The sequence below is a fragment of the Artibeus jamaicensis genome, unplaced genomic scaffold, assembly GCF_021234435.1.
Source record: "Artibeus jamaicensis isolate MK-2021 breed Jamaican fruit bat unplaced genomic scaffold, CSHL_Jam_final contig_387, whole genome shotgun sequence".
NCBI classification, from domain to species: domain Eukaryota; kingdom Metazoa; phylum Chordata; class Mammalia; order Chiroptera; family Phyllostomidae; genus Artibeus; species Artibeus jamaicensis.
The window spans coordinates 21,193,537-21,207,911 of record NW_026521812.1 but is presented as its reverse complement, the minus strand read 5'-3'; the positions used below and the strand labels follow the sequence as shown (position 1 = coordinate 21,207,911).

The 14,375-nt window shown below is 36.2% G+C and overlaps 1 protein-coding gene across 3 annotated transcripts in view; it reads right to left on the bottom strand.

The window, feature by feature from the left end:
* CDK19 (cyclin dependent kinase 19) overlaps nucleotides 1-14,375 on the bottom strand; it is a 150,927-nt gene that overhangs the window by 114,100 nt on the left and 22,452 nt on the right. Inside the window, exons 2-3 of one of the 3 annotated variants that reach the window (XM_053664768.1) lie at nucleotides 2,369-2,430; nucleotides 2,148-2,223 (exon numbers count right to left, since the gene is read on the bottom strand). The exons of 1 other annotated variant lie outside the window; for it this stretch is intronic. In XM_053664768.1, coding sequence (XP_053520743.1) covers nucleotides 2,148-2,223; nucleotides 2,369-2,430 — 138 coding nt within the window. The remainder of the gene's footprint in view (nucleotides 1-2,147; nucleotides 2,224-2,368; nucleotides 2,431-14,375) is intronic. One more of the 3 variants, XM_053664769.1, reaches the window with a different exon arrangement.

The following is a 14,375-nucleotide window of genomic DNA, read 5'->3' as shown; positions in this document are numbered from 1 at the left end:
TTCAGGAGGTAAATGAATAAACTGTGGTACATCCAAACAATGATATGTTATTCGGTGCTAAAAAGAAATGAGCTATCAAACCATGAAAATGCATGGAGGAAACTTAAATGCTTATTACTAAGTGAAAGAAACTAATCTGAAAAGGCCACATACTATATGATTACAACGATGACATTCTGGAAAAGGTTTAAAAAATAAACTACAGAAAACAGAAAGAGATTAATGTTTACCAGAGGGTCTGAAGGAGGGAGCCTGGAATGAATGGGTAGAGAACAGGGTATGATACGGGCAGTAAAACTGTTCTGCATAATATTGTAACAGTGCATACATGTCATTGCACATTTGTCAAGTCCACAGAATATACAAAACAAAGCGTGAACTTTAAGGTAAACTATGGCTCCTAGCTAATAATAATGTATGAATATTATCTTATCAATTATAGCAAATGTATACCACACTAAGTGTATATACCACACTAAAGCAAGTAGTTAATCACAAGGAGATGGGTGGAGGGACAGGATGGTAAGGGGTATATATGAGAACTCTTCTGTACTTTCCACTCATTTTCCTGTAAACTTAAAACTGCTCTAAAAAATAATTCCATTATTTTTTAAAATACTTTTTAACCATCCAGTTTACCAATCTTTCTCATAGAAGGTGGGAGATGAGGACATGAATGAGGTGCTGTGATATGGACAGTATTTTACAAATCTTACACTAGTGATTTGGATTATCTATTGAGATTCTCGATTGGCAACAAAATACACCAGTCTTATATAAACAAATGTAAGACTGCATAATTCAACGGTGGTGAAAACAGCCAGCTAGCCTAAAAATGAAGTATAAAAAGGCATTCAACAAATTACTTCCTATCTATTAGCGGTAAATATCCTCAAAATGACCACTGAAAAAAGTAAAAGAAAGGATAACGGGCTTAGGAGGTAAAATTATAGCCAACCTCGATAAACAGCCTGAAACCCATCTATTTCCTCTAGTTAAAAAAGCAGCTCCTCTTAATAGAAGGAAAGGAAAAGAAATAGTGAAACAGGGTTGACCACAAAATGAAGTAATCCTTTTTGGGGTACACAGAAATTTAATAAATATGTACTATCCTAACCTCATATACAGTGCACAACTTGAATAGAAGGTATAATGGGCAGCCACTAGATATGAAAACAAATATAATTTCCATAAGACATAAGAAAGCATTCCTCTAATGCCCATTCAGAACCTATCTAAAAACTAGTTACATTATTAACTTTATGTCTAAAATTACAACTTTGTTAGCAGACATAGATCTTTCAAAAAAATCCTATTTGGGTTATCATCTGAAGAAGGTTCATAAATGGTTTCATAAATTCACAGAAAGTAGTATCTATATTAGTTGGCATATAAATGGCAAAATATTGCTATTTTTTATAAAAATCAAAGAAGCATTATGTTACATTATTTTCTTAAAAAGTAACTCATTAAGAAAGCTTCTATAAAAACATATTTTACAAGTATGTGGGATGTGTTTCTTTCTCTACTGAAACAAGAACTAACTTGAAAGAAAAGCATATTAACAAGTTCTGAAAAGAGAGGTAATTAGCATATTGGAAACTAACATTTTTGGCACATGGGACCTAGACCAAGAATGTCTATCCTCCAGTCATGAGTCATGCTTTAATCCAGGCTGCCTATTTATTGTAAAGCAATCTTTCAGTAAAAGGAGCAGCAAAGAAGAATACAACATATGAATAATAACTTGGACAACTTCCCAGGAAGAACTCATGGTGAAGCTAAGTCTGAAAAAGTTAGATAGCACGTACTACAAATTACACTAATAGTCTCTTTTCTTAATCACTGTAACTCTTTCGTTAACAGAAGAGAATGAAATTTAGAGTATTTAGTTTTATCTGAAGTTTTCTTTTTTTAATAGAATTTATAATACAGAATAAAATTATGTAAGTGGTAACTAGGTTTTAATTTTTGTGAAAGTTAATTACTTTATGCATCAGTCTAAATTATTTTATGATTTGCCCTGGCTGGTGTGACTGACTCGTTTGGAACATCATCCGTAGACCAAAAGGTCACAGGTTCAATTCCTGGCCAGTGCACATAACCAGGTTGTGAATTCGATACCTAGTTAGTTGTGAATTCCATACCTTATACTGCGTATGAGAAGGCTACTGATCAATGTTTGTCTCTTATATTGATGTTTCTTTCTCTCTTCCTCTCTCTCTAAAAGCAATGAAAAAATGTCCTCCGGTGAGGATACAAGTAAATAAATAATTTTATGATGACATTTGTGAAAAGTTCTCACCTGTCACATAGCCACCCCAGCACACACACACAATGACACCAGAAGGCAAACACTCTGCTTTACCTTCTGCTGAAAAGTCTGCAACCTCCAACGCTTGAGGTCCATACACGAAGCCCTCCTGGAATCTATGAACACAGCAGAGGCAAAAGGCAGAGAAGTTTATGTAGATTTAAAGTTACACTGCCCAAAACATATAATGCCAAATGCCTATCACAAGTCTACATATCTGCCAAGGAAATCAGGTTTTTAGCTTTGACAATGAGCAAATCAACAATATATTGATAACTTCCGTTAAGTATTATGTGGCTAATTACATATATATATGAAATCTCAGATTTCATCTCATTCTTTTCTGATGATAGGAATAAAAGACTACAAAATGCAGCTTGTATATAAAAAAATAAATCATATAAATTTTACTAGCTCTTAAATTTAAAAGAGGAGTGCAGGTTATCTTTATGAAACATTTAGATATCCTTAAAAATATCATAAAATAATTAGGGAAGAAGGAACAAAGTACTGTCTTAAAACACAATGGTATGTCACGAAAGAAACATAGCATTATTAAACACTGGCCCCAAAGTCAGATGGCTTGTTCCAGCTAAGTCAGTTAGTAGCCCTGTGACATCAGGCACATCTCAACCTCACAGTACAACCAGAGTTGTTCTGTGAGGACTTCACCGTCTCTCAGATTTATACTGAATATCAAATAAAATAAAATGTTAAAAATCACAGAATGTCATAGCTTGCAAAAACTGTAAATCAGTGCATTTGACTTAAATTAACAACTTCAAAATTAACTAAGAAATAGTGGAAATATAGAGTGCCAAGCTAAGAAATTTGGGTTGATGTGTGTGAAAGAAAGCCCAAAAAGTAAAGCAAAAACAAAAGCCAGAGCTTACCAAAAATGCCTAGAGTAGTCAGCAGGGCTAAATGACAGCCAGAAGGTGACAGTCCCCAAGAGATGGTTTTACCATAATACTAATTCAGCAATTTTCCCAGCACTATCTGCCTTGAAAGCATCTTAATTCCCAAAACAACCTTTTAGGTTGCATCTTCCTCTAAGGTGGTGCTTTCGACAGTCTAAGCTGAGACACAGTAACTATTTGTATATTGCATATATTTCTAAAAACCAAAAAGATAAGATCACACCCAATAAATCAATAATAAGCAAAGGCATATAGGATGTATGATGTGCCAGTTTTAACAGCTCTACTGGTATTAACTCATTTGGTCTTCACAACTCCGAGACAGGTACTATTATTATCCTCACTTTACAAAGACAGAAACTGAGACACAGGGAGCTCGAGAAACTTGCCTAAATGTACATAGCCAGAAGTGGCAGATCTGCAATTCGGACTGCCTAGAGTTCTACAGCCACACTTTTAGTTACTATATCATCTAGTCTATGGAATCAAAATCACACAAACCAGGCAGCTATCTGTAGAAGCCAAACAATTGAGCATGTATTCAGTCACACAATTTTTTTTTATTAGCATTTGCAATATTGTCTGGGAAAATTCAAATTCAAATGATTGTTGTACAAAATATGTTTTTAAAAATAGAAAATGTGCCCTGGCCAGTGTGGCTCAGTTGGTTGAGCCTCCTCCCACAAACAGAAAGGTTACGGGTTTGATTCCCAGTCAGGGCACATGCCTGGGTTGCTAGTTCATCCCTGGTTGGAGTGCATAAAAAGGGAACCAATCAATGTTTCTCCCTCACACTGATGATTCTCTCCCTCTCTTTTTCCTTCCCTTCCCCTCTCTCTAGAATCACTAAAAAAAAAAAAAATTTAAATAGAAAATGCTTACAATATAAACTAAAAAATTAAAATTTTTTAAACAAAAAAGGACTTAAAAAGAGTAAAGAACACATATATAAATAACATTCAAATAATGTTGATATTAGAGTATCAAAATTGAGTTTATCAAAATTGAGTTTGTTTCCATTTTTAAAAACTCATTGCCATGTCATTATATAACTTATTCTTAAACATTTTATAAACATTTAAAAAAATCAACACAATGAGACACTACCACACACCCACTAGGATGGTTACTATCAAAAACAATTTTTGAAGGAAGAAAAAACAAGTGCTGGCAAGGATATGGAGAAACCGGCACCCCTGTGCTGTTAATGAGAATGATTAAAATGGTGCAGTCACTATAAAAAAATAGTATGTCTAGAGACCCAAAACAGAGCAAATCTTGCCTTTTGCAAAAATCCTCATTCCTGGCTTAACCAGCTCACTGGTCACAGGCAGCAAATCTGAGGTTGGGTTACCAGAAGGCCGGGTCACCAGAAGGCTGGGGCATATTAGTGCTGAGAAAGCAGTCCCTTGAAAATCCACATCCAGGCACTGTTCAATGACTACTAATAAAAATACTTTGTGGCAAAAGTCTTCCTTCTATTGAGATAGAAGACAAAATATCTGACACTTTCATTAGTCATCACTGTGACTTCCTGACTCATTTCGCTTCTCAGATCACAGGATCTTGTGAATAAACTTCATGCAATAACTCTTAAAAAAAAGTATGGTAATTCCTCAAAAAATTAAAAATAGAATTTTACCATATTATCCAGCAATTCCACTTGTGGGTATATAGACAAAAGAGTTGAAAGCAGGGATTCTCAAAGAGGTATTTGTATAGCCGTGCCCATAGCAGCATTACTCATACTAGCCAAAAGGTGAAAGCCACCACATCTTCATCGATGAATGAATAAACAAAACATGGTATATACAATGGAATATTATTCAGCCTTAAAAAGGAGAGATATTCTGGCACATACTACAACATGGACTAACCTTGAGGATATTACGCTTGATCAAGTAAGACGATCACAAAAGGAGAAATACTGTATGACCCTTATATGAGGCACTGAGAATAGTCACATCCATAGAAAGACAAAGCAGGATGGTGGCTGAAAGGGGCTGAGAGAAGGGGAGAAGTGGGGAGTTACTCTTTACTAGGTATGGGTTTCAACCTTGTAAAACGAAGAGCTCTGTAGACAGATGATGGTGATAGTAGTACAAAAAATGGGAATGTACTTAACGCCCCTGAACTGTACACTTAAGTTATTAGATGGCAAATTTTATTTTGTGTATTTTATCACAATTTTTAAAGTAAAATGTGCTGAGTGTATAAAAATCTAAAAATGGACATATAGAGGAAAATAAAATCATTCATAATTTCATCTTCCAGAAAAACCATTGTAAATCCCTTTTTAATGTAGAGTTATGATTGGAAAAAAATCATACTATATACTTTTTTAAAAAGAAACTCCTATCAGCCATTTTTACCAATGTTAATCATCTTTAGTAGTTAAATATTTCCTTACTAAAAATTTAATTGAAAAGATTTTTTAAATTTTTATTGATCTGAGAGACAGACAGGCATAGTTTTATTATTCCAGTTACCCATGTATTCATTGGTTATTTCTTACATGTGCCCTGACCAGGGATAAAACCCACATCCGTGGTGTGCCAGGACTGAGCTAGCCAGCTGGGGCAAAAGGATTTTTGTAAAGCATAATTTTTGCTCCAGAAACTTAAAACAGCATTATATGCAAATACCATCAAAATACTATGAATCCTAAGTTTCCCAGAAAACATCCTCTCTACTCAGAGTTACCAGAGTTATTTTCTTCCATTTCAAGACTATAATCCAAATCTCTTTTGTAGAAGATAACTAGGTGTTGGACTACATTGGTCTCCCCACCTCCATTCTCAATTCTCTGGAGTGTCCTCCAGACCCTACCAGCTGCTTATCATATATCTAATTCTCCCCTTCTTCTTTGGTAACAGACCCTGGTTTTATTCTGGCCAGCATGCACCCAGCCTTCCTTGCTGCTAAGACTGGTCAATAAGTTAGAAGTAGAAATCATTGGATGGGACTTCCAGAAAGCTACTTGAAAGGGAACTGACATAACAGTTAGAAACTGTTATGTCTGCATAACAGTTTCTGCAGCTTAGAAACGAAGGATAGCACTCCAGCACTCATTTGGGACCACAGGCTAATAGAAGCTATGCCAAAAGACAATGAAGCAATCAGGTCCATGACAATCCTAGAGTCGACACCTAGATTCAGTGTGATAATATACAGTTGACTCTTGAACAACATGGGTTTAAATTGAGAAGGTCCACTCACACATAGACTTTATTCAATAAATACTGTAAATGTATTTTCTCTTCCTTATGATTTTCACATTTTCTTTCCTCTGCCTTTATTGTAAGAACAGTATAACATACATAACATAAAAAATGTGTTAACTAACTTTATGTTATCAGTAAGGCTTTCAGTCAACAGTAGGCTACCAATAGTTAAGTTCTGGGGGAGTCAAAAGTTATACATGAATTTTTGATGTGCTGGGGTCAACAATTCTAATCCCCATGTTGTTTAAGGGTCAAATGTACATCTATTTTGTTTTGTATTCTAGGTAAACCTAAATTTAATTATTAATAGACTGGCCTTGATGCTGCTATCAGTGATCTCTCTAGAATGTAAATTAAAATTGTCAAAACCCTTATCTTGTCACACAGGTCCTTTCATAACTTCTCTGGCCTCTGCTTATCTCTGCAGCCTTATCCTAGCTCTAAACTCTAGCCACAAAGGAACACTTACAGGATGGTGACTAGTTAATAACACATTGCTCAGAGAGTAGATTTTACAAGTTCTCATCACAAGAAAAAGAAACTAACTATGGTGACAGATGTTTATAAAAAGGAGAGAAAAGAGAGACTATAGTATATTCTACACTCAGGCTATGGTGATCTAAATGGCATTAGGCCAATTTTACTATAGAGTCATCCAAATGGTCAAAATGTAAAGTCTTGAGTGTACTGTTGTATCATTTACTATGAAAGGTGCAGTAAAACTTTTCTTTTATTGTAAAAAACTTTTTAAAAAAACAACCACTTGTAGGCTTCCACTCCAGTCTGCCTTTGCCCAAGCATCTCAGAATGCTCTTCTGCGGACCCTCTCTCCATCCATCCTGCAAGTCTCAGCCCCTCTGAATAGCTTTTCTGCTGTACCTACCAAGTACACAGGCACAGACAACACCCTCGTGTATCAAATGTAAATAGATGATCTTCCTGTGTGTTTATCTTTTCTACCCAGGTACTACAGTACTTTTCAATTATAATGTAATTTTGGTTTTGTCAGGCTTTGTCACTAAAGTGAACACCCCTGAGGATAGAGATATCAGCACATGGTCTACAGCTCACAGAAAAACTCAACAAATGTTGGGTGAATTACTGAAGTTTAGAGAAATGGTTATTCATAAGTACTTCAAAAGTTTCATATCCTCCAACACTTAAAACCAAACAGTTGCTTTCAATTCAAATCACAAAAATTCTAATATCAAGGAATGTATCAGAAGACATTAGGATTTCAAGCCAGACAGCAGTGTTTAATTTCCTTAGCTATATCATTTCTTTTCAAAAACAAACCAAGTATCCTAAGTGGATAAATTTATTTATTCAGTACAACTTTCCAAATCTTCAAGAGAAGGCAACAGACATTTTCTCTCTTTGCACAACATCCTTACAACAAATATTTACTGAGGCTCATTAATATGTCAAACATTTTAGTAGGGAGTTAAAATACAGAATAACAAGCTCTTCAAGTCCCAAGGTATTATGAGTATATCTATTCCCATCTCTATGAGAGCTTAAAAGAAATGGCATTTAGGCTTTTTATTAATTTTTAAAAAAAAATAAAACTTTCAATAAAAAGGCAGGTTTTAATTTTTCATTTTTTATGTTTGTTTGTAGGTAAGATAGAAGTCTTTTAGCGCCCACTATGTAGCACTGTATCACATTTTTATGTACATTATCTCAAGCCTCACAAAAATTCTGTAAAATGTTTTTTCTTTTCTTTTTTATTTTTTATTGATTATGCCATTACAGTTGTTCTATCCCCCTTCATTCCCCTCCACCCTACCCCCCCATGCCCACCATTACCCCCCCTTTAGTTTATGACCATGTCTCAAGTTCTTTAGATTCTATATTTCCCATATTATTCTTGCCCACCCCCCTATCTATTTTCTATGTACCATCTATGCTACTTATTCTCTGCACCTTCTCTCCCCTTCTCCTCCCACTCCCCTGTTGCTAACCCTCCATGTGATCTTCATTTCTATGGTTCCGTTCCTGATCTAGCTGTCCTCTTAGTTTGCTTTTGTTTTAGGTGTGGTTCTTAATAACTGTGAGTTTGCTGTCCTTTCACTGTTCACCTTTTTTATCTTCTTTTTCTTAGGTAAGTCCCTTTAACATTTCATATAATAAGGGCTTGGTGATGATGAACTCCTTGAATTTGATCTTATCTGAGAAGCACCTTATCTGCCCTTCCATTCTAAATGAAAGTTTTGCTGGATAGAGTAATCTTGGTTGTAGGTCTTTGGATTTCATGACTTGGAATACCTCTTTCCAGCCCCTTCTTGCCTGTAAGGTCTCTTTTGAGAAATCCGCTGACAGTCTGATAGGAACTCCTTTGTAGGTGACTGTCCCCTTAGCTCTTGCTGCTTCTAGGATTCTCTCCTTCATGTTAATCTTGGCTAATGTAATGATGATGTGCCTTGGTGTGTTCCTTCTTGGGTCCAACTTCTTTGGGACTCTCTGGGCTTCCTGGATTTCCTGGAAGTCTATTTCCTTTGCCAGATTGGGGAAGTTCTCCTTTATTATTTGTTCAAATAAGTTTTCTACTGGTGGCTGTTCCTTTCCCCCTTCTGGTACCCCTATAATTCGGATGTTGAAGCATTTAAAGATGTCCTGGAGGATCCTAAGACTCTCCTCATTTTTTTAAATTCTTGCTTCTTCACTCTTTTCTGTTTGGTCATTATTTGCTTTCTTCTGGTCCACTCCATTAATTTGAGTCCCAGTTTCCTTTTCATCGCTATTGATTTCCTTTGTATTACCATTCATTTCAATTAGTTTCGCCTTCATATGTTTCTCTAATTTGCAGCTATAATCAACCAGTTCTGTGAGGATCCTGATCACCAGTGTTTTAAACTGTGCATCTGAGAGTTTTGCTATTTCTTCATTGCTTAGGTTTATAGGCTCTGGGGCTTTGAGATCTTCTTGAGCCATTTTTGGTCTGTTCGCGCCCGTTAAGTAGTTAAGTATGAGTAGCGGAGCCTTGGACTCTCAGGTCGCTGGGTTGTGATGCTGTATGTGGGGGCCGTGGTCAGAGCGGGGAAATGGCGACCCCCTCTGCTGTTTTGCACGGCTGGTGAGGAGCAGAGCCTTAGGTGGTTCACCAGGGCGGGGCCACTCAGGTCGCTGGGTTATGACGCTGTATGTGGAGGCGGGGTCAGAGCGGGGAAATGGCGGCACCCTGTGGTGCTCGCAGTGGGGCCTGCTCAGTCCCGTAGTCTCACCGCCCACTCCCTCGCTTGTCTATCTGCGCTCGAATGTGCGACCACAGTCAACCCGCAGCCCTGCTCCCTCGCTGTTTCCCCGAGGTCGCTCGCTGAGTCGCTTACTAGGTCCAACCCTGCGCCTAGGTTCCGTGCGCCCGAGTCCATCTGACCGAGTTTTTCTGTGCAACCCCGCTCCGACAGCTGCTGGTTTCACCCCTCTTACCAGTCAGGCTGAAGAATTTGTTGTTATCAGATTTCCGAAAAGTTCAGTTTTCTGTGTTCTATGTTTTCTGTTGCTAATATTTAGTTGTCTCTAAACTTGGTTGTGGGAGAAGGCACAGCGTCTACACCTATGCCTCCATCTTGGCGGAAGTCTTTTTTCTTTTTATTGAATGTACTGGGGAAGATACTGGTTAACAAAATTATACAGATTTCAGGCACACAATTCCACACCACATTATTTGTACACTCTATTTTGTGTTCATTTCCCCAAGTCTCCGTCCATCACCATTTAGTCTCCCTATACCCTCCCCCACGTCCCCATCAATCACAACACAGTTGTCCATGTCCATGAGTATTTTCTTTTTTTTGCTGAATCCCTCCAACACCCTCCCTGAGAAAGCCTCCCTCCCTGACAGCTGTCAGCCTGCTGTCTATGAGTCTGTCTCTATTTTGCATATTAGTTCATTTTGTTCATTAGATTCCATAGAGGACTGAAATCATATAGTACTTGTCTTTCTCTGACTGGCTTATTTCATTTAGCATAATGCTCTCCAGGTCCATCCCTTCTGCTGTAAAGGGTAAGACTTCCTTCATTCTTACAGCCAAGTGGTATTCCATTGTGTTAATATACCACAGCTTTTTTATACACTCACCTACTAATGGACACATGCCTGCTTCCAAATCTTGGCTATTGTGAATAATGCTGCAACAAAGATAGAGGTGCACATATCCTTTCAAGTTTTGGGGTTTCTTCAGATAATATCCCAGAAGTGGAATCACTGGGTCACAAGGCAATTCCATTTTTAATTTTTTGAAATAACTCCATACTGCTTTCCAAAGTGGCTGCACTAATCTGCATTCCCACGAACATTGTAAAAGGGTTCCCCCTTTCTCCACATCCTTGCCAACACTTGGTATTTGTTGATGTGTTGGTAATAGCCATTCTGACAGGTGATATCTCCTGGTGGTTTTAATATGCATTTCTCTGAAGATTAGTGGCACTGAGCATCGTTTCACATGTCTATTCACAGATGGCCCATAGAGCCATCTGTATGTCCTCTTTGAAGAACTGTCTATTCAGGTCCTTTGCCCATTTTTTAATTAGGTTGTTTGGTTTTTTGGTGCTCATTTTTATAAGTTCTTTATAAATTTTTAGTAAACCCTTATCAGATGTATCATTGACAAGTATGTTCTCCCATTTAGTAGGCCGCCTTTCATTTTGTTGAGTTTCCTTTGATGTGCAAAAAATTTGTAGTTTAATGTAATCCCACTTATATTTTTTCTATTGTTTCCCTTGCCTGCAGAGACACACCAGAAACATTTTGCTACAAAAAAAGTCTTAGATTTTTGCCCTGGCTGGTGTAGCTCAGTGGATTGAGCGCGGGCCTGCGAACCAGACACTTGCGGTTCGATTCCCAGTCAGGGCACATACTGGGGTTGCAGGCTGGTTCCCTGCGGGCCAGTTCCCAGCGGTGGACGCAAGAAAGGCAACCATACATTGGTGTTTCTTTCCCTCTCTCCTTCCCTTCCCCTCCAAAGATAAATAAATAAAATCTTAAAAAAAAAAAGTCTTAGATTTTACTGTTTTCTTCTGTGACTTTTATGGTTTGGAGTCTCATATTTTAAGTCTTTAAACCATTTTTATTCTTGTGTATGGTATAAAAAGGTGACCTAGTTTCATTTTTTCACAAATCTGTCCAATTTGCCCAACAACATATATTAAATAGACTATCTTTACCCCATTGTGTATTTTTACCTATTTTGTCAAATATAAATTGACTATAAAGGTGTGGGCTTATTTCTGGGCTCTCTGTTCCATTGATCTGTTCCATTGATCTACATGTTTGTTTTTATGCCAATAACACACTATTTTGATTACTATGGCCTTGTAGTATAGTTTGATATCAGGCAGTCTGATTCCTCCAAATTTGTTCTATTTTCTCAAGACTGCTGTGACTATATTGTAGTTCCATATAAATTTCTGGAATATTTGTTGTAGTTGTATGATATACATCACTAATATTTTGATAGAATAGCACTGAATCTATAGCTTGCTTTGGGTAGTATGGACATGTTAATGATACTGATTCTTCCTATGAACATAGTGTGTACTTCCACTTATTTGTGTATTCTCCCATTTCTGTTTTCAGTGTCTTATAATTTTCTGAATCCTGGTTTTTTTCATCCTTGGTTAGGTTTGTTCCTAGGTATTTTATTCTTTTTGAGATAATTGTGAATGGGATTTTTTGGCTTCCCTTTCTGATAGTTCATTATTGGTATATAAAAACACAACTGATTTCTGGATATTTTGTATGCTGCTACTTTACTAAATTTGCTTCAGTTCTAGTGGTTTTTTGGTGGAATTTTTAGGGTTCTCTATATATAATATCATGTCATCAGCAAATAATGAATTTTACTACTTCTTCCCCAACTTGGATGCCTTTTATTTCTTCTTTGTGTCTGATTGCTGTGGCTAGGACTTCCAATGCTATGTTGAATAAGAGTGGTTAAAGCAGACATCCCTGTCTTGTTCCAACCTTAAGGGAAGCAATTGTAGATTTTGACCACTGAGTATGATGTTGGCTGTAGGTTTTTCATATATGGCCTTTCTTGTGTTGAGGTATAGTCCATCCATTCCCACTTTGCTGAGAGACTTTATCATAAATGGGAGCTGGATATTATCAAAAGCTTTTTCTGCATCTACTAATATAAACATGTGGTTTTAATCCCTCATTTTGTTTATGGGGTGAATCACATTTATTGATTTGAGGATAGGTACCAACCTTGCATTCCTGGAATAAGTCTCACTTGATCGTGGTGTATGGTCTTTTCATGTATTGCTGGATTCAATTTGCTAATATTTTGTTCAGGATTTTAATATCTATTTCATCAGAGATATTGGCCTATAACTTTCTTTGTAGTGATTTTATCTGGTTTTAAAATTAGGATAATGCTGGCCTCTCAAAATGAACATAGGAAACAAGTCACAGAAGCAAAAAAGGGCCCTGGCAACTTAGGAGATGGGAAGGCACAGCTATGCTCCCAGGAAAGAGAGTACCAATATACCTCACCTTGCAGCATGTTATTCCTAGCAGTGACCTACAGTTCCACAGTTATACCAACACACTAAAATTTTTCCTTCTGATGTTTTGGAAAAAATAAAATTAAGATGATGCTTTGCATCCTTAGTCTAAGAAATGATATTTGAGGAGAATTAATGCAAAGAGCTAAATTTGGGTAGGGGATCAGAGAGTAGAAAAAAATAAGGCAAGGGCTCTGGAAAAATTTGCAGCATGACTTTTCAGAGTGAAATAGCTTTACCCAAAGTGTTATAAATTTTTGTATAATATAAAAACATAATAAGGTTAACTTTGAAAATAGCTGAAATATTTTGAAATATTACTTTTGCTCCATTTTTTAGCATAAAAATACAAAAGTTGGCCACTTTTTAAAAGCACATAATTGGCTTTACTTTAGTTTCTTCTACTATGTAACAAGAATAATTCAATGTAAATTATAGAGACTATATGTAACTTAATGAGATCTCTTTTGATTATAAATTACACATAATTCTTTTTCATATCATATAAAACACAGAAACATAACCCAGATTTTTAAAAATACAAACCAAACACATGAAGAAAATCAAAACTTCCCCTTTATTTGATTGTGCAATTGGATCAAATGAAATCAGCAAACAGTATTACCCAATACAGATTTCTATCTAAAGAAATAAATCAGGAAAAAAATACAGGAAAAGGGGGTGGGGATAAAGACAGTTCAGTAAGTTACAATGATTGAGAAGCAAATCTAAAGATTTTCAAACTTTTTGTGCTGATTTATATAATCTTGGTTCTATTAAAAAGAAAAAATTATAATGTAGTTAACTATAATAATGGTATTATGGTTATGTAAGAAAATATATTCATTTTTAGGAGATGCATGCTGAAATATTAAAGGGTATAGTGCCATAACAACTGCAACTTACTTTCAAGTAAAGTTGAAAAATACATGTGAGTGTACAAATATATTCAGAGAAAAATCAAAATTACCAGTCTAGTAACTGTTTAATCTGGATCCAGGATGGAAAACTACAGCCTAGGCCAAATCTAGCTGAGCCTGTTTTTGTAAATAAACTTTTCTGGAACAATGCCATACCCATTCATTTACCTGTCTCTGGGTTCTTTCTCACTACACCTACAGAACTATGGGTAGTTGTGACAGAGACCACATGGCCTTCAAAATCTAAAAAATTTACTGGTCTTTTTAAAAAATACAGAAAATATCTGGCCCTTTTTAGAAAAAACTTTTTGCTAACTCCTGATCTATGCAGTAAATACACAGGTGATCATAGGCCTAACTCTGTAAACTTTTCTTTGTTTAAATTGTTTGTAATCGAAAGTTGGAAATTATATAATTTTTATACATGAATTATTTGACTTCTCAAAAATCAAATAAATACAGAAACAATACTGAAACAGAGCTTGAA